The sequence below is a fragment of the Medicago sativa genome, chromosome 7, assembly GCF_051527215.1.
Source record: "Medicago sativa cultivar Bolivia chromosome 7, Bolivia_mono, whole genome shotgun sequence".
In the NCBI taxonomy this organism is placed as follows: domain Eukaryota; kingdom Viridiplantae; phylum Streptophyta; class Magnoliopsida; order Fabales; family Fabaceae; genus Medicago; species Medicago sativa.
In genome coordinates this window covers 58,635,846-58,655,747 of record NC_140755.1, presented here as the reverse complement: position 1 = coordinate 58,655,747, position 19,902 = coordinate 58,635,846, and the positions used below count along the sequence as shown (strand labels likewise).

Below are 19,902 nucleotides of genomic sequence, written 5' to 3'. Positions count from 1 at the left end.
TATATTTTATCATTCCCTTTGTATTTTATGGTCATCATACTATTGCTCAAAATGTTTAGTGAATGTTTTGCTTGTTGTATGCAATTGGACTTGACTTATTACTTTTTATGGTCGTCATACTAGTGCAAGTTTGTGTTCATCACTCACTTAATTTAAAGTATTGCAGCAATGGCAAAGAAGAGAAAACTGAATATTGGGAGTCGTAGGTTAAAAGACTCAAGCCAAGGAACTAGTGCAACTCATACAGCCTCAACTCATGCACAAGGAAGTAATGTTGAAGAAACTCATCCAACCTCCACTCATGCCCAAGGAAGTAATGCAGAAGAAACTCATATAACCTCAACTCATGCCCAAGGAAGCAATGTTGAAGAAACTAGGCCCAACCTAAGTCATGTGGAAGTTGTCACACATGAGTCTGAAGATTCCTACTATATTCCTTCAGATATAGAAGCAGAAGAAGAACTAGAAATTAATAAAGGTTTCAATTATATATAGTTTCTGTTTTTGTAATTTATTTTATATATTGTTTATGTTTGAATTATATAACATCTGTTTTGCTTGTAGATGTTCAACCCAAGAAAAAAAGAGGCCCAACAAGAATGTATGATGTGTGGGAAATGGATCCTAAAAGTTACATAGTTGTTAAGATGGACAAGCGCGGTCGATTCATTGGTGACGAAGGGTCGACTCTTACTCGTTTCATAGGGAGTTTGGTTCGAAGGAAACAATATGCTCCAATTAATCTCACATCTTGGAAAGATATGCCTGCTAAGAATAAGAATGACATGGTTTTGCAAATAGAGGTATTATATTAACAATATATTTAAATAATTATGTACCCAATTTATTTTTTTATCACTAATGCTGTATTTACTTAACACATCTATATATGTGTAGAAATTCTTTGGGTTTGATCCTCCTATGAATGAGACTACAAGAGAAAATCTGATACATGAGATGAATATGAAGTGGAAACAATTGAAGTGTTCTATAAAAGGAAGGACATTTGACGCAAGTAAAACGGAAGAAGAAGTTGCAAATGCTGTACTAGATTCTCGAGTTGACCGAAGTCAATATCGTGAATTGGTTCATCATTGGTTTTCTGAAGAGGCACAAGTAAGTCAAATTTAAAAGAGATATTATCATACTATAAAAATCTTCGAACTTGGTTCCTTCTTTCGAATAACATTATGTTGTATCAATTGTAGAAAGAAAGTAAAAAGAATAGTCAGAATCGTAAAAGATATGAAGATATTCATTGCATGGGTACAAAAAGTCTCCCAAAATTGATCAATGAGAAGGTTAGTTAATATTTGAACTTGTAATTGAATAAATTGTATTTATAAAACAAATCACTTATAATTTCATTTGTTTGGTATTAGAAAGAAAAAGCCAAAGGAGTGTCGCCCACGCGCAAAGAGATTTACATTGATACACGTACTCGTAAAGATGGTTCAATTGTTAATGAACATGCTGCAAGATTTATAGTAAGACTTTCTTTCGTTCATACCTTTTTTGATTCTATAACTTATACTGAAACGATATGTTAAATCAATGAAATTGGATCCCTGGTTGTTGTATAAAATTGAATGTTTTATAAAATTGAATTATGACCGTAAGAATTGAAACTGGTTCAATTGTTCTGTTTTAATTGTTCCGAATTATGTTCTGATTGTGACATAAAATTGGACTTGCTTATTCAATTTTAATTGTTCTGAAACAATTGTTCTGGTTCAATTGCTCTGATTGAATTCTGTTCTGAAGTTTGTTTTGCAAGTATAGTTCAGTTAGTTTCCTTTGAATGATTTTTATGATGCCATTCAGGTGGGGAATTTTGTTATTTATGTTGGCCTCATTTCGGATTGTCTTGTCATGATGCTATGTGTTTTTATTGTTGGTAAAATTGAACTAGTTGTTACAAATAACTGATATATTCGAATGAGCGGTCCCCTATTCGAATGACCATCCACAACCATTACTTTGATCCTGCTTATTCTGTTTTAATTGTTCTGGTTCAGTTCTAATTTAATTATGTTCTGAATTTTGTTTTAAATTAATAAACTCTGTTTTGAATTCTGTTCTGAATTATGTTCAATTGTTCTATTTTAATGAACATTTCTGTTATGATTATGACATAAAATTGACCCTTTTCAATTGTTTTGATTGTCATATTAATGAATTATATTTTAAAATGTATTCTTATAATCTATATATCTTATAATTTTTCAGGAAGAACTAAACAAATATAATAATGAGGCAGAAACTTCTCAATCGGTTGGGACACAAAGTCATATGCCTTGGAAGAATGACATTTATTCTCGAGTAAAAGGAGCTGAAAAGAGGGGACATGTGCGTTGTATAGGCAATATTCCCAAACCTAAGAAATCAAAAGCTTCTTTGTTTGAAAATCAAGAATTGAGGGATGAACTTAAGAAAATGCGAGAAAGTCAAGAGAGGACAAATGTGTTTATGGCAAATATGATGTCAGTGATACAAAATCGATTATCTCAAGAAGATTTGAATGATATTTTACAAGCTGCAAAACAGGTATATTATATAATTGATATTTTACTTTTCGAGTTTAGATTTCGAATATTATGATAACATGAATTAAGTAGAGTTTGTAACATATTTTATTTTTATTTTTAATAGGCCACAGATGGTGCTAGTACTCCAAACCAGATAAATTCTTGAAGTCGATGCAGTGATGAAGACGAAAGAGAGGAAGATTAGAAATTGATTTTATCTTGGATATGTTTAGGCTCAATCTAATGTTTTTTTGATTTCGTATCTATTTTTGTGTTGGTTATTATATAAAATTGACATTATTTTGTTATTTTGATATGTTTGTAAGACTTACTACTTTGATCATATAATTAATTTTTTTTTACGTTACCTTAAATTTTGTGTAGTGCAATAAAAAAGTATTGCCGAAAATATTATTTTTTTGGCCAGGAATTATTGTGAAAATTTTATTATTATTAAAAAATATTTATATTAGGGTGAATTTTATTAAAAAAAAAAGAGAGAACCTATAGCAACGGACATTTTGGTCCTATACCAACGGATATGGAGGTTGACTAAAGCTATTTAATAGGTGTAAAATGCCGTTGCTATAGCTCCGAAACCTATAGCATCAAGCTAATTTTCCGTTGGTATAAGCTTATACCAACGGCATTCTTGCCGTTGGTATAAGCATAGTATCCTAGACGGTAGCAGATGGGCGTTGGTATAGGTTTTATGACCTATAGCAACGGCTTTTGAGACCTTTACCAACGGTTTCTGCCGTTGCTAAATGGCAAGTTTCTTGTAGTGAACCGATTTTCCACAATGGCTCACATTGTAGGTTGAAAGAGATGCTAAAATCTCTTGACTCGGAAGACATGGAAAAAATCCTGCAAAATCATTGCGAATTTGAATAGGGATATAAAGAAGGTACATAGGAAGGCAGAGTTAATTTTGTCTTTGTCGTCACACATGTCTTTCTTCATGGTGCTCATCAAGATTGAGAAGAGGATAAGAGGCTGTCGTCAACAGATTCAGTAACTTTATCCATAAAGGTCCAATGTGTGAGAAGTTCGTATTCAAAACTCGGGTGAAGAGAGAAATTGCGAACTTTAAGTGCAACTATGAAGTGTTTAAGAAGAGGAAATGACTGGATGCCGACGCTGCCTGGTAGCTTCAACTTTTTTAGCCTTGCACCAATTCCGACGATAATTCAACGGTAAATCAATGTTAGCGTCCATTTTAACCAAGTCAGTGTGGGTTTCTGACAGACGTTAAAATGCATTTTTCTTGTAGTGAATGGTCACCAACAATTGAAAATTGAAAAAAGTAATTGTGGGCTAGTGGAAAATGAAAGAAAACACTAAATTTGCCCCTAAAATTGTTTTATACAAATTTAGACATTTGAATTTCAAAAATCAAAATTTGGAAGACATATGTAGATGAGACAAATTTTTTTATTTTTTTTTTGGTCTAGGTTGATGACACAAATTTATTAATACTTATATAAATAAATAATAAAAATAGAAAGGACCAATCAAGTTCATTTTTTTTTGAAAGAAGAAGCAATCAAGTTCATGTAAGGTGCAATGGAAGGTTTCTTGACCTAGAAAATGAGATTAACAACATAGTGGTTCACTTCGATCACATGCAACAAAAGTACGCATTATCTATGTCGTTATGTCATACTATAAATTCATTCTTAAAAATTTGGGGTTCGAACATATCACAATATCCCTACCAACTGGGTTATGCTCATGAGACAAATACATATTTTTCTTTCTAAATGGTAGGTTTCATCACATGGATTTTAAATTGAGAAAAAAAAACCAACTATATATTTTTTTTTTGAAGGAACTATATTTTTCTTTCTAAATGATAGGTTTCATCACATGGATTTTTTTTTTTGACAAATCATCACATGGATTTTAAATTGAGAGAAAAAAAAAAACCAACCACATTAAAATACAAAGAGATGGGTGGGCCGGATGAGGCAGAAGGTGGGCCATCTTATTTCCATCTTTATTTAAGCTATGAGAGAAACCCTTGGAAGCCGTCTCTACAATTTACCTTAGGGTTTGTGGATGATAATAGCACAATGTCTTCTCTGCCGATTCTTCCTTCTGATCTCATAATCGAAATCCTTTCATGGCTTCCGGTGTCAAGAGTCCCACATCGGTTAGGAGTTGGCCTGACAATTTATTTATAAGTGGGGGCAATCCTCACCTCACAAGCCGGTTTTGTGGGGTTGTGTTAGGCCCAACCACCATTTCTAATATGGTATCAGAGCCTCTTCACGATTCTTTGGGCCACCTGTTATCAGGTTTCCGTTATCGGGCCATCAGGTTTCCGTTATCGGGCCACCCGTCATTTATGTTCACGCTTCAGATGTGCAATCCTGAGCGTGAGGGGGTGTGTTAAGAGTCCCACATCGGTTAGGAGTTGGCCTGACAATTTATTTATAAGTGGGGGCAATCCTCACCTCACAAGCCGGTTTTGTGGGGTTGTGTTAGGCCCAACCACCATTTCTAATATCCGGCGAATTCTCTTGTCAGATTCAGGCGCGTTTCCAAATACTGGAAATCACTCATCTCTAACAAAACATTCGCAAAACTCCACCTTCAAAGATCACACAAACATACGCACACCCTACTTACCTCATACCATTTTTCTGATTATTCGGTCCAAATACCATACTCAGTGCGTCCTTTACTTGAACACCCTTCCTCCATCTTCATAGAAGACGAATGCCGCAGTTTCGAAAGGAATTCTGATCCACTTGCAATTGGCTCTGCCAACGGCCTGGTTTGTTTAATTGGTGATATATCGTCGTCATTAGAAGATTACAATTTTGAATTTTGGTTTCGATTCTGGAATCCTACTTTACGATTAGTGTCCAAAAACTCACCAATTTTGATCATCCCCCCTGATAATTGCAATGATTTAAAGATGCCGCACCTTGGATTCGGATACGATGATTTAAATGACACATACAAGGTTAGTCAAATAATACTACCTCCAATCCAAAATATAAGATATTACCTCAGATCCTAAAATAAGAAAAAGTTCGGTCAACAACAATATATAGCTATATTTTGTTGACTCAACTTCCACTTAAAACCGGAGGGAGTATCTATGTTTTAGTGTTTAGGGTTGGTTTTCTTTCTAGATTTCTGCTTCAATATTGATGATATATGTTTTTAAATAAAAATTGATAAAATCTATGCTTAGAGTTTAGGGTTCAAATTCAATATCAACGAAACTGGTTCAGTTCCTTTTGTAGCAACCAGTTTGGTTCTGTTTGGTTTGGTTTTCTTATCTGAACCAACACCCCTAGGTTGTACCCTATTGGGGGGTATAAGACACTTGTATTATATACAACCATAGTGCTTGAGTTGTAAAAAATAAGTGGGTTACAAATAGAGCAGAACATGTAAATAAACAATCTTTGAAAATTGGGTTTTAAGGGATACAGTTCGCTAGTTTAAGCACATAATTTATACCTTGTTTGGATAAACAACTTAATTAAATGCTTATAACATAAACTCTTATTATTCAAGTGTTTGTGTTTATGTGTAAGCAATTTGTTTCACATAAGATAAAATAAATTCATATTGCTTTCATCGAAGATATAAGTTGTTTTTCCAATAGATAATCACAAATAAGTCCATCCATATATTTTCTTAGTGTTGTTTGAATAATTTTCTTTTTACTCTCCACACAAGGTAGTGGCGGTGTATTGGGATCGTACGACAGAGGAAATGGAAGGGAGGGTTCATTGCATGGGTGATAGTTGTTGGAGAAAGATTATCGCTTGCCCCTCTTTTCCAATTCTATGGTATGACAGTCTCATTGGACCATTTGTGAGTGGTAATGTTAACTGGTTAGCATTGCCCAACTCAAAATGTCATAAATATGAATGGGAAGATGTTACCATCAATCAGTTAGCTATTTTTTCACTTGATCTACAAAAGGAGACATGCAAGTATATGTTGTTGCCTGATGGTTATAAATTTAATGAACATCGCAAAGATGAAGCAAGGCTTGTTGTTTTGAGGGGCCGCCTATGCTTTTATTATGATTACATGAGAACACATTTTGTTTTGTGGGAAATGACAGAGTTTGGGGTTCAAGAGTCTTGGACTCGGTTGGTGAATGTTAGTTATGCACATCTTCAACTTAAGGAGCCTATGCTTGTGCCGATGTGTTTGTCTGAAAATGGTGATGTCCTGATGCTGGCTGATAACAATAATAATGATGTTATTAAGTATAATCAGAGAGATAATAGAATTGAATATGTTGAACTTCCTAACAACAACATTTTTTATGCTCATGAGCATATGCAGAGCTTGGTTTTGCCTCGTCCTTGTCCAAATTAAGCTGCAATGCAACAACTATTTATTTTTCTAAATTTATGTTACATTATGTAAGTGGCATGTTTACTATTGATGGTTACTTAATTGTGTTTTCCTTACTTTTTGAGTTAAACTGTGACATTATTTCCATTACTTTTTGAGTTCTTATTTTAGATATTTTTTTTTTTAATTTCTGTCTATGTTAGATTATTTATGCGATTTCTGTTTGTTAATGTTTTACGAATAGACAGAAAACAACATGGTTTTACAGATTTTGGTTCTACTGATTGTGATTCTACGGATTTGGATTTGAATGATGATAAAGATAAAAACTATTTGGTCTCTGTTGGGAGTCAAGGTCAAGGTGATGTATGTTGAATAGAGTGCAGATTATAACAATTCATATTATGCAAGTGCAGATGATTGATGACTAAATTTGGCACGTGAAGCAAACTATATTAAGTAATAAATTAGTAAGTAAAATCGTCTCTTGTTGTTTCAACTAGGCAACTAATCGCACTTATTAAAACAGAAAATAAGAGGGGGGGGGGGGGGGGGGGGGGGGGGGGGGTGTTTGCAAGTTTGATTAGATTGTGCAAAGCAGTTGAGTTTGATTACATAAAACAAATTTGTTTTTGATTGTAGAGATTAACCGTGCTTAGGATACTTGAAATCCCATTTGTTTCCTTGAGTAATTAATTACCCTGAGATCGTGGGATTGTTACATCCTTGCAGCTGTCATGTTGTATTTGTTGCACCCTTTCTTACCTTAGTAGTTCTACAAACAGACAATCATATCTCGTCTACCTTACCAAAGCGAAAGAATAAATTTTATAATGCAACGTTCAGAAAAGAGTGACCATTAGCTCATGATCACCATCTGAGCCCCCTGTTTCTATGTTCAATTAAAATTCACTTGGTATGTCACACTCCCTAGGATTCCTAAGGCATTAAGACTTTTGCATATAAAAATTAAATAAATCTCAAAACATAACTGCAGATTTTTTTTCCATCCCTAATTGCAGCTGAGACTTTGTCTATGATTAGTGTTTTTAGGTTTCCCAGTTTAGTTGAAATTTCTTATATGTATTATAATGTGTGAGTTAATTGGCAGACTTAGATCGTCTCCTGCTCTTCCCCTCATGTTTCTTGTTCTCTGCTGATCAAATCCAGTTCAATTAGGGCCCGTGCTAATCAGTGCTACATAAGATTTTGTGTATTTTTTGCTGAATAATTTTAATGTAAAGGGTCATGGTAAAATGTGCTCTAAAGGCGCATGTTAAGGTTTCTATAAAAGACAAGTATTTATTGAGAAAAATTGTATTTCATTCTTTTGTGAAATAAATTTCCATATTTTCCGATGCAAGATTTCTATCTTTGGTAGCTATGTTAACATTTCCCTAATGTAAAGGTCACTTTACTTTATCTTCATTGTTTTATTACTGTTTGTAATTAGTTTGGTTATGTGCACACTAGTGTAGTGATTTCTGGGTTTATATATGAAGATTAGAATAATATCACTTAATGGATACAATCAACAACCTTCAATTTGGCGGGCATGTTTAAATTTTTTAGTGCAATTTCATGACATGATATTTTGTGTATATCCAATAGCAAGTGTGTTTTGGGTTGTTTAGTCCATCCCCGTCGCCGCTTACTCATGTGTTTCTGGGTTCTTTTTCGGTTGTTTGCGCCACTGTTCCACCTGTTTCCTATCTTAGGGATTTGTCATATGGATCTTTGAGGATTGTAAAGGTGTTGGAATTAGGGAGGCAAAAAAATTCATAACATTGTATTAATTTTTTGTGGCGTATCAAAGTAAGCTGTAAATAATGGAAGAAATGAAGCCACAATATATATGAGAAGGATTAAAGTAGGACTAATGGATAAATTATAACATTACTTGCAAAGTAACAACAAATATTAAATAGCCAAACCCAGGCACATGCATGATTTATTGAAATTAGATGGATATCTTTGAAATCCAACTATGAGATGGAAACAAAGATTTTGTTTATTTAAAGTAGTAGTAGGTTCATGATATCATGCATGGTAGGATATCAATATTAAGCAATGAATGGCATCTTCAAGATCTCTTTTGTGAATTTATTCCAGGAGGCAATCCTGAAGATGTGTTCTGCCTCAGAGCTCGATGCAAAACACCAGCCATGTTCGTTATCAAAATTAGGATAACGAGCGCAAAAGCTCTCAATTCCTTTCTTTGTGCAATCCATATGAGTCTCACAGAAGTAATTAGGATGCTCCTCTTCCATCTCCATAGCATCTGTAGATAGACATATGCCGAATGGATTACCTAAAGGCCTAAAACAAAAACAACTGTTAATACCACATAACAGGTGACTATCGAATACTGAACAGGAACCGACACAACTTTGTGCTTCTACGTTCTTCATCGAGAACATTACTGTAAAATTAGTGAAGCTAGTTAGTTAAAATTGGAACAACATACACTACACGTACCATTATTAGAAGAAGAAAAAAATTTGTGAAGCATAAAAAATATTAAAAATAGATTTAGAAGGTAAAACATGTAATTATCAATGCATTATATATTATTGACAAAGATGATTAAAAACATACAAAATGTGGCAAACAAGAAGATAGCCAAAGGAGCTAGCTTTGCATAAACCATTGTTTGATATCACGAAGGAATCAGCCAAAATGTGATAGTTTCTCTCATGCATCAATTTATAGATAAAAAAAGATGCTTTCGCCATTTAAATTATACATGGGTGTAATAATATATTATTGTGACTAGTCCAAATTGAATTTATATACATGTTTCACCACTCTCTATATATCAATGAAGAGATATAACAATGATTTCCTTATTAACTTGGGAAGCAAAGAACACGATGTGACTCAAGGTAAACAAACATAAAACTCTTATTTACTTATGGATTCCTTAACCAATATGCTTAGGACACTAGTTAGTAAGACCCTTTACTTATATGTCTGAAGGAGACTCACATGGCATGAATATATTGTAATGCCGTAACGTAGTCATAGTCATTTGAATTTTCATCAATCTCCATATATTAATGTGGCAATATGTGCACACGGGCCAAGAAATTGGAGGTATATTATTCATTTTGGTCCGTGAAAAAATGTTTAGGGTCTAAATTAGTCCTCGACAAATAAAGGAGCCTATTTAGTTAATGTTGCAATATGTGCAACACATAGTGAATTGAACAATGTGTTTAACACATAAATAGAGAATGAGTTGTGAAATAAGGAAAATGCTATTTCTTTAGAAAAATAGCATCAAGAATTTTTTAAGACACATCTGGCAAGTTTTAATTGCATGATTTATTTGTTCACTTCCTATTTTTCAGGCACACCTCCTTGAATTGTGGAAAATAGTGTATTTTGATTGACTGCTCTTTATTCTTGAAGAAATGGTTATTTTTCTAGAGATATAACATTGCTCGTGAAATAAAACCCATAACACACCGTTTAACTTCGATTTCGTGCATAATTGTGTCTCCCAAACCATCATGCTTGAAGTTGCTCTTGCTTCCAATCTGTTTTCTACTGCACCCTTCCGTTTCTAGCGAATATCTTTTATTTTTTTGTCAAGTAGGCTAGTGGCTCGAGCTCACACATTTTAACATTTTAAATGTGGAGAAGTGGGGTGTCCACTTTCCAGGGTTCGAACCCCGACTCTTGCATATATTATGCATTGTCCCTATCAACTGAGCTGAGCTCACGGGACAAATATCAACTTTAGTGCATAAAAAAGTACCAATTTGCTCCTTAAGAAAAAGATAATAAACTACCAATTTTGTTCCATAAAATATATCAAAGTCCAGTTTTTATTTTTGTCATGTAGAAATAATTTATTTTTTCTTTATAATTTTCATGGGGATCAAATTTTCCATAATATATATTTTTTAATTAGAGACCTAAATGTCCCTTATTTTTGTAATCGATACACGTGGTAGTCAATAAGACAAGTGGATAGACCCAGGCCCCAGTCACAATTCAAAACTTGGGAAAAAATCAAGTTGGAGAAAATATGGTTGGATGGAATAACTTTGAATGTTTTAAATGCCTAAATAGAATATTATTTTTTGAAGGACTAATTTGTAGTTTCTCTACCATCTTCAAACTCTCAAGGTAGTTCTTCAAACTGCATAGTGGCAACCAGCTTAATTAAATTTGTGATGCCAACCATCTTTTTAAGATTCAGCCAATTAGTTGCTTTTGAAGAACATAACTAAATTGCCATTGTTATGTTTAGATTTCTTGGGTTTATCAGAAGCTTTGTTATCAGCCTATCATTAAAACAAACATTAGCTTAATTTATGTACCATAATTTGACTTAATTGTTCAACTAGGAGGAAGACTAAAGTAAGGTGATGGAAGGTAGGAAACAATTGTTGTTTTTTTAATCACCATCTATTAGTTAATCTTAATCCTCTGTATCATGAAAATTTATGCTTGGCGTATATCATATAGACATAAAGCAAAGTAAACATTGTGTTCGATGAAAATGTATTGGTGTTTTTTATTTTTTGGTTCCCCATAGGTTCCTTTCAGTGGAAGTAATCCTATTTGAGGCGTGTCAGAAACAAAATGTGGGTACCTTTTCTAGTCGAGATTCAAACCTTGGTAGCTATGTTATGGAGTCTAATCCCTTTTGAGATTCAATCCAATACTAACAATTGAGATATATGCCAATGATAGCCTTGGAACGAATTATTAGCAGTTTAACCCTCTTGCATGTGAGATTTAGAATTAGCTCCCACAAAACAAACAAGTTAAGACAACTCTTAAGAGTGTATTGAAAACTGATAGTTAGTACAACATAAATTGAGAGATGTATATCTTGATTGGCATACAATTTAATAATCATAAAAGTTCCTTGAGTTCAGCAATGCAAACAAAACAATGAAAGTCCTTTTAAAATTCAATCACCTTAAAAAAAACGTGCTCCAAACTTGGTTTGGAATGGTAAAAATAAAGATGAAAAAGGTGAAAACAAAGTTACCAATAAAAGTGAATTTAAGACATCCGAAAGCATACGTGAAACAAATTATGATAAGGGTGGAAAAATCACAAATTAAGCGGGGGAAACATAGCATATACGTAGAATAAGGAGAGTCACAATTATCGCCTAACACTTGGAAATTGAACTACTAGTTCCCTAGACGGTGTGCCTAGAAAAGCAGGAACAAGCAATTGCTGACAAAGGAAACAAATGGTTTTATAAACAAATCATGCCCAAACTTTCTCTCAATAAAAGGGTTAAAAATTACCAATTGTGGAATCAATGTGATTGATGTATTGTGAAAAAGAGTAGCCATAGCCACCAAATCAGTGTCTCATAGACAAACTTGTTGCAGAAAACATGGACACTCAATCATTGCAGCAAGAAAGCTGTATGTTTCACTTCTGAGACTTTAAGGTCTGATTTGTGGACGGTCTTTAAGAACTTACTAACCAGCGGTATAATTGTGGCTTAAAAACGGAGTGTCAGTGGCTGCACATGGGTTAACTAGAGTACCAACAAGTCGTAAAACTGTAATGGTAGCAAAACCAAACAACGTTGGGTGCATCATGCCATCCGAAAAATGGATATTGTTGGTGGTGGTACTCCAGAAAAATAAAGAAGCATTTATCAAGGGTATTTCAAGCTTTAAGTGTTGGCGGGAGAGTTGGATAAATCAAGAATTCCAAGTTCTTTCCACATAGATGACTTAGTCGCTTCAACCATATGCAACCAACTTATCTAACCTGTCAGTAGTTAGGAGGGTGACATTATGATGGAGCACACCGATTTTCCACAATGGCTCACATTGTAGGTTGGAAGAGATGCTAAAATCTTTTGACTCGGAAGACATGGAAAAAATTCTACAAAATCATTACGAATTTGAATAGGGATAAAGAAGGTACATAAGAAGGCTGAGTGATTTTTGTCTTTGCCGTCACACTTGTCTTTCTTCATGGGGCTCATCAAGATTGAGAAGAGGATAAGAGGTTGTCGTCAACGGATTCAGTAACTTTATCCATAAGGGTCCCATGTGTGAGAAGTTCGTATTCAAAACTGGGGTGAAGAGAGAAATCGAGAACTTTAAGTGCAACTATGAAGTGTTTAAGAAGAGGAAATGACCGAATGCCAATGCTACCTGGTAGCTTCAACTTTTTCAGCCTTGCATCAATTTCGACGATAATTCAACTGTAAATCAATGTTAGCGACTATTTTAACCAAGTCAGCGTGGGTTTCTGACAGACGTTCAAATGCAGTTTTCTTGTAGTGAATGGTCACCAACAATTGAAAATTGAAAAAAGTAATTGTTGGCTAGTGGAAAATGAAAGAAAGCGCTAAATTTGCCCCTAAAATCGTTTTATACAAAATTAGACATTTGAAATTCAAAATCAAAATTTGGAAGACATATGTTGATGAGACAAATTTATTAATACTTATATAAATAAATAATAAAAATAGAAAGGACCAATCAAGTTCTCTCTTTTTTATTTTTTTATTTTTGTGAAAGAAGGAGCAATCAAGTTCATGTAAGGTGCAATGGAAGGTGTGTTGACCTAGCAAATGAGATTAACAAGTCTTATACGACAACCAATTTGTTGACAACATAGTGGTTCAATTCGAACACATGCAACAGAAGTACACATTATCTAAGTCGTTATGTCATACTATAAATTCATTCTTAAAAATTTGGGTTCGAACATATCACAATATCCCTACCAACTGGGTTATGCTCACGAGACAAATATATATTTTTCTTTCTAAATGGTAGGTTTCATCATATGGATTTTAAATTGAGAAAAAAAAACCAACTATATATATATATATTTTTTTGAAGGAACTATATTTTTCTTTCTAAATGGTAGGTTTCATCACATGAATTTTAAATTGAGAAAAAAAAAACTACATTAAATACAAAGAGATGGGTGGGCCGGATGAGGCAGAAGGTGGGCCATCTTATTTCCATCTTTATTTAAGCTATGAGAGAAACCCTTGGAAGCCGTCTCTACAATTTACCTTAGGGTTTGCGGATGATAATAGCTTCCAGCTTACAATGTCTTCTCTGCCAATTCTTCCTTCTGATCTCATAATCGAAATCCTTTCATGGCTTCCGGCGAAATCTCTTGTGAGATTCAGGCGCGTTTCCAAATACTGGAAATCACTCATCTCTAACACAACTTTTGCAAAACTTCACCTTCAACGATCACCCAAACATACACACACCCTACTTACCTCAAGCAAAAAGCTCTACTTAAACGGTTATAAAGAATATTATTGCGTCCTAACACCATACACGGTGCGTCCTTTACTTGAACACCCTTCCTCCATCCTCATCGAAGATGAATGCCGCCGTTTCCAAATGAATTCTAATCTTGGCTCTGCCAACGGCCTGGTTTGTCTGATTAGTATTAGTGATATATCATTGGAAGACAAATATAAAAAATTTTGGGTTCAATTCTGGAACCCTACTTTACGATTAACGTCCAAAAATTCACCAAGTTTGATCATACCTGATGATCCAAACCTTGGATTCGGATATGATGCTTTAAATGACACATACAAGGTTAGTCAAATTTGAACTTTGAGCTTTGTCACTCTCGCTTATTTCAGTTTTATATTACTACCTCCAATCCAAAATGTAAGATATAAGCAAATGTTGGGTCAACAACAAAAATTAATGTATTTGGTCCACAATTATATCATATATATATATATATATATATATATATATATATATTGTTGACTCAACTTTTTCTTCCACTTAGAGTCGGAGGGAGTATCTATGTTTTGGGTTTAGGGTTGGTTTTCTAGATTTCAGTTTCCATATTGATGATATATGTTTGTAAATTAAAATTGATAGCATCTATGTTTAGAGTTTAGGGTTCAATATCAATGAACTATGAACTAGTTCAGTTCCATTTGTAACAACCAATTTGGTTCCGTTTGAGAAAACCAGTATTCGGTTTGGTTTGGTTTTCTTATCTAAACCAACACCCCTAGGTTGTTGGTTCATCGAAGATATAAGTTGGTTTATTAGACGTGTGTATGCATAAGTTATTTCTATTGCAAAAGTTAAAATAAATTCAAATTGCTTTCATATATGATATAAGCTGTTACGATAAGCTATCTTGGAGAGATGTGAATAAGTTGAAAACACTTTCTGAATATGTCACAAGCTGTTTCCATATGCTCATATTCCAGTATATAATCACAAATAAGTCAATCCATACATGCTCTTAGTGTCGTTTGAATAATTTGCTATTTACTCTCCATACAAGGTAGTGGCGGTGTTTTGGAATCCTACGACACAGGAAATGGAAGGGAGGGTTCATTGCATGGGTGATAGTTGTTGGAGAAAGATTGTCGCTTGCCCCTCTTTTCCAACTCTACGGTATGACAATCTCATTGGATCATTTGTGAGTGGTAACGTTAACTGGTTAGCATTGCACAACTCAAATTCTCATGAATATGAATATGAATGGGAAGATGTTACCATCAATCAGTTAGCTATTTTTTCACTTGATATACAAAAGGAGACATGCAAGTATATGTTGTTGCCTGATGGTTTTAGTGAACTTCCTGAAGATGAACCAAGGCTTGCTGTTTTGAGGGGCCGCCTATGCTTTTATTATGATTACATGAGAACACATTTTGTTTTGTGGGAAATGAGAGAGTTTGGAGTTCATGAGTCTTGGACTCAGTTGGTGAATGTTAATTATGAGCATCTTCAAATTGAGAAGCCTTATAGATTGTTGGTTCCAGTGTGTCTGTCCGAAAATGGTGATGTCCTCATGCTGGCTAATAACTGTTCGGATGATGTTGTTATGTATAATCAGAGAGATAATAGAATTGAATATGTTGAACTTCCTAACCAAATTTTTTGTGCTCATGAGCATATGCAAAGCTTGGTTTTGCCTCGTCCTTGTCCACATTGAGCTCCAATGTAACAACTATTTATTTTTCTGAATTTATTATGTTAGACTATGTACGTGGAATGTTTCCGATTGATGTTTACTTAATTGTGTTTTCCTTAGCTAGTTTTACTATTTTGTTGGATGTTCCCATTGGTAATTTTTTCCTAGTTGTTGGATCAAAATCTGTATATTGGATTATGATGTTTTAATTTTATATATCAATTACTATCAGTTAGTTTTCAACTTATTGCGGATAAAATAACCTGAGTTAATTTATGGTTCTCCACTTGCTATTTATTTGATTTGCTCCAAACTTTCTGTATCGATGAGAATTACAAGATATTGGTGGTTTTCTTCTGCATTATTTCATTAGACCTGTTGCTAATATGAAACCTTGAAACCATATCCGCATGCCCAAATTAAACACACGTTACAGTCAGTCATTATATCGATTGGCAAAAAAGAAAAAGAAGAGATAAACTTCATGTATTTCTTTAATTGTTTCCATCATAAAGATATCTCCCCACCAAAACCAAAACTGGATCATTATTCATTCTTCTGAGTTACACGGCTTATACCTTATATAAACTATTTTTAATTCTATCCGACAGTCAGATGACTAGAGAAGTGTCTGTATCTCAATTTTGTTTACAAATTCAATTTATCAAAAGAAGAATAGACATATATGCAAATACATACTAAAAGTAATGGTTGATTAGTAATAAATTACAGCACAAGAAACTTGAGTCGTTTCTGATCCCTTTACTTGTCAAATTTATCTAATTAGAAAGCACAATATCATTAAATATTGACTTAGCATTCTTCATAACTGCATTATAATTGAAAACAAGTATGGATGACAGCAGCAAAAATCAGCATCAGCGGTGTTGAGTGTTCCCTACATTTGAGATATCGAAAAAGTTTATTCAAAGAAATCATAAGAATCTAGTTTCTGAAATCTCATTCATAATAATATACAAGCACATAATCAGCTTGTTATTCACATCCCAGCACATTTGGATCAACTACTTCAAGAAAAGAAAGCCAACATCCCAGCACATAATGATATGATTTTATACTTCTATTCCTTATGGTACGTTCAGCAACTTTCCTTGCATCAATCTCTAGAGGAAAAATGAGTTGAATTGTGTTCCAGAGAATCGTGTTCACGGTGTAGGATTGTCCATTGCTGTAACATATTATTATCAGGACCAATGAGCATGAGCTACCAATATAATATATCTTGAACAGAAACCATAATATCTCAACTTAATATAACTTTTAGTATTTCAATTTGATACTTGTGACCACAAGGAGTGGTACTTGGCTCAAAGCATGTCGTGTTAGTTTTGGAATTGGAACTATGAGAATGACTTCTTTTTTGGATCGACATGCATGGTCTGGTTTAGGTGCAGTTGGTGAAACAAGATTAACGCCTGATTTGTCTACTAAAAGGAGGATTCCTTGGTACACAAGTTCTTTCTTACGAGGATGTTCTGAGCTTGTTTATCTTGTTACTTAAGTTCCAACTTCAAATAATTTCTTTCTGTTTTCTTTTGTTAAGTGTGGCTATCACTAGTTGATTAATCTTCTAAACAACATTTCCCTGAATCAAAAACTTGGCTTTATTTACTAATAGTGTTTAAACTGATGCAACTATGTTCAGTCCTATTAAAAATTGCCTCCAAGTTTATGTTGCAGTTCGTGAAAAAACATGGTATCATTTGCAAATTGATGTTGAAGTTCATAATTGCCTTTAATTGGAGAAATCGTGGCGCAATTTGGATGAGGAGTTTTGAGGTTTCGTTTGTATTTTTTCACGGCAGGAAGGAAGCAAATTGTGGCTTGATTTCGAGGATTAGGCTCAGTACAATACAGTGAAAGAGCTTCAAATCAAGGCGCGATCCAGACAAATCAAGGTGCGATTTTTCGTGGGTCTGAGTACTATATAAGGCATCATTCTTCAATTTTTTTAGAGGCTTCAAGAGAGAGAATCATACAAAAATCAAAGGAAGGAATTTTAGGGTTGAGTGTCTTTGGGCATGAGGTTCTTTGGATTGAGAAACACATCACAAACACCTTTGAGTGTCTTTCTTTATTGTTTTCTTTTAGAATTCATTGTGGGTTTGAAAAACGGGTATGAATTAGGATTTGCTCTTTGTGAGCTTGGAAACTAATATCTTGTAACCTATTTGTATTGCTCATTTTCTAACGGATTGGAGAGCTGCTCTCTCCACACATCTATGTTTATTGGTGTGATTTTATCGTATCGAATTCACATTAATAGGTGTCGACCGTCTGGTAAAACCAGTCCACAAGAGTTGGAAAATCTGACAGTTTGGCACTGTAATGGGGGCGTGTATTGAAAGGTGAATGTCTCAGACTCAGTGATTATTATTATTAGCAAATCTATTTTTGGTGTTCCTCATTGTTTTTTATTTTCAACAAAGTTTAAGTCTCTTTAGTAACAATTATAAACTATCAAATCAATAGGTTGTCATTAGTAAAAATTATAAAATATCAAATCTATAGGTTGTCATTGCACAACAATGTTTCCATGTTTCACTCCATATGAAAGCGATTTTCACTATATGATTAGAAAATGAGTACTTGCAAAATAAAAACATATATTAAATGTCCATACCCACGAACATGCATGATTTATTGGAATTTAGAAAGATATCTGAGCAATCCAACTTCTCAGTTGGAAACAAAGACGGTTTATTTAAAGTAGTTGAAACATGATACCATGCCTCATATCATAGGTTTTTATGGACATATAAATATTAATCAGTGATAGGCATCTTCAAGAATTCTTTTGTGAACTTATATACTTGGAGGCAATATTGAAGTATTCTTCCGCCTCAGAGTAAGATGCAAAACACCAGCCATATTCATTATTAGAATTAGGATAACGTGCGCAAAAGCTCCCAATTCCTCTTTTTGTGCAATCTGTATGAGACTGACAAAATTTGTGATGTTCCTCTTCCATGTCGATAGCATCTGTAGATGGTCGGCGTTCACGTATGCCTACAAATGGATTATTTAAAGGCTTGTTACAACGACAATGGCTACTACCGCATAGCGGTTTACTATCAAACACTGAACAGAAATCGATACAACTTTGCGCCTCTACCTTCTTCACCGGTATGTTATTGCATAACATTGTTTCCATGTTTCACTCCATATGAAAGTGATTTTTAAATTATCGAAGATTTAGAAAATGAGTACTTATTTGCAAAATAACAACATATATTTAATGTCCATACCCGCGAACAAGCATGATTTATTGGAATTCAGAAAGACATCTAAGAAATCCAATTTCTCAGTTCGAAACAAAGATGATTTATTTGAAGTAGTAGATAAATGATACCATGCCTCATATCATAGGTTTTTTTGGACATATAAATATTAAGCAGTGATAGGCAACTTCAAGAATTCTTTTGTGAACTTATACTTGGAGGCAATCTTGAAGTATTCTTCCGCCTCGGAGTAATTTGCAAAACACCAGCCATATTCATTATCAGAATTAGTATAACGTGAGCAAAAGCTCCCAATTCCTCTTTTTGTGCAATCTGTATGAGACTGACAAATTTTTTGATGTTCCTCTTTCATGTCGACTACTACCACATAGCGGTTTACTATCAAACACTGAACAGAAACCGATACAACTTTGCGCTTCCACCTTCTTCATCGGGAACATTACTGTAAAATAGTGAAGCTAGTTAAAATTGGAACAACTTGCACACACCATTATCAAAAAAAGAAAAAACTGGAACAAGTGAACAAGTGTAAAATACATACAAAATCTTGTGACATAATTGCATAGAGAATTCAAACTTCCCCTCACTAAAGTTTTGTCGGTAATTATAATATTTTTCAGTTGAAGACTGACATCATCATAAAAATAGAATTAGTCTGACAACAGACTCCGATTATTTTCTCATGAATTCTAAAACATGTAATTAGTAAAGCATGTTATATATAATTGACAAAGACGGTTAAAATTAAATACATACAAAATATGGCAAACAAGAAGACAGCCAAAGTAGTGAGCTTTGCATAAGCCATTGTTTGTTCTCAAGAAAGAACCAGCTACAATTTGTTTGTTTTTTAT

The 19,902-nt window shown here is 33.9% G+C and overlaps 2 protein-coding genes and 2 pseudogenes across 3 annotated transcripts; 3 read left to right on the top strand and 1 right to left on the bottom strand.

Annotated features, from left to right (window-relative positions):
- Nucleotides 1–76: 76 nt before the first annotated feature.
- LOC146907179 (uncharacterized) lies at nt 77–2,862 on the top strand (annotated as a pseudogene). Its single transcript, XR_015017577.1, has 7 exons — nt 77–478; nt 565–803; nt 898–1,116; nt 1,209–1,301; nt 1,383–1,487; nt 2,230–2,547; nt 2,653–2,862. The product of XR_015017577.1 is annotated as an uncharacterized LOC146907179 (transcript).
- A 1,619-nt stretch (nt 2,863–4,481) lies between these two features.
- Nucleotides 4,482–6,960, top strand: LOC146907178 (F-box/kelch-repeat protein At3g23880-like). Its single transcript, XM_085724379.1, has 3 exons — nt 4,482–4,683; nt 5,061–5,502; nt 6,231–6,960. Exons 1-3 carry the CDS (start codon nt 4,604–4,606, stop codon nt 6,882–6,884), a joined length of 1,176 nt encoding a protein of 391 aa, XP_085580505.1. The 5' UTR covers nt 4,482–4,603; the 3' UTR covers nt 6,885–6,960.
- A 6,825-nt stretch (nt 6,961–13,785) lies between these two features.
- LOC146907177 (F-box/kelch-repeat protein At3g23880-like) lies at nt 13,786–15,816 on the top strand. The gene is made up of 2 exons (XM_085726425.1): nt 13,786–14,434; nt 15,150–15,816. The coding sequence occupies exons 1-2, from the start codon at nt 13,793–13,795 to the stop codon at nt 15,804–15,806; spliced, it is 1,299 nt and encodes a 432-aa protein (XP_085582551.1). The 5' UTR covers nt 13,786–13,792; the 3' UTR covers nt 15,807–15,816.
- Nucleotides 15,817–18,591: 2,775 nt separating this feature from the next.
- On the bottom strand, nt 18,592–18,960 carry LOC146907176 (albumin-1 pseudogene; annotated as a pseudogene).
- Nucleotides 18,961–19,902: the final 942 nt, after the last annotated feature.

What these genes read in the sequence shown, in the direction of transcription:
- LOC146907178 (XM_085724379.1), top strand. Translation starts at nt 4,604, where the DNA reads ATGTCTTCTCTGCCGATTCTTCCTTCTGATCTCATAATCGAAATCCTT. An exon ending in GTGTCAAGAGTCCCACATCG is followed by an intron (nt 4,684 to 5,060) that starts GTTAGGAGTTGG and finishes TTCTCTTGTCAG; the next exon opens with ATTCAGGCGCGTTTCCAAAT. An exon ending in ATTTAAATGACACATACAAG is followed by an intron (nt 5,503 to 6,230) that starts GTTAGTCAAATA and finishes TCTCCACACAAG; the next exon opens with GTAGTGGCGGTGTATTGGGA.
- LOC146907177 (XM_085726425.1), top strand. Translation starts at nt 13,793, where the DNA reads ATGGGTGGGCCGGATGAGGCAGAAGGTGGGCCATCTTATTTCCATCTT. An exon ending in CTTTAAATGACACATACAAG is followed by an intron (nt 14,435 to 15,149) that starts GTTAGTCAAATT and finishes TCTCCATACAAG; the next exon opens with GTAGTGGCGGTGTTTTGGAA.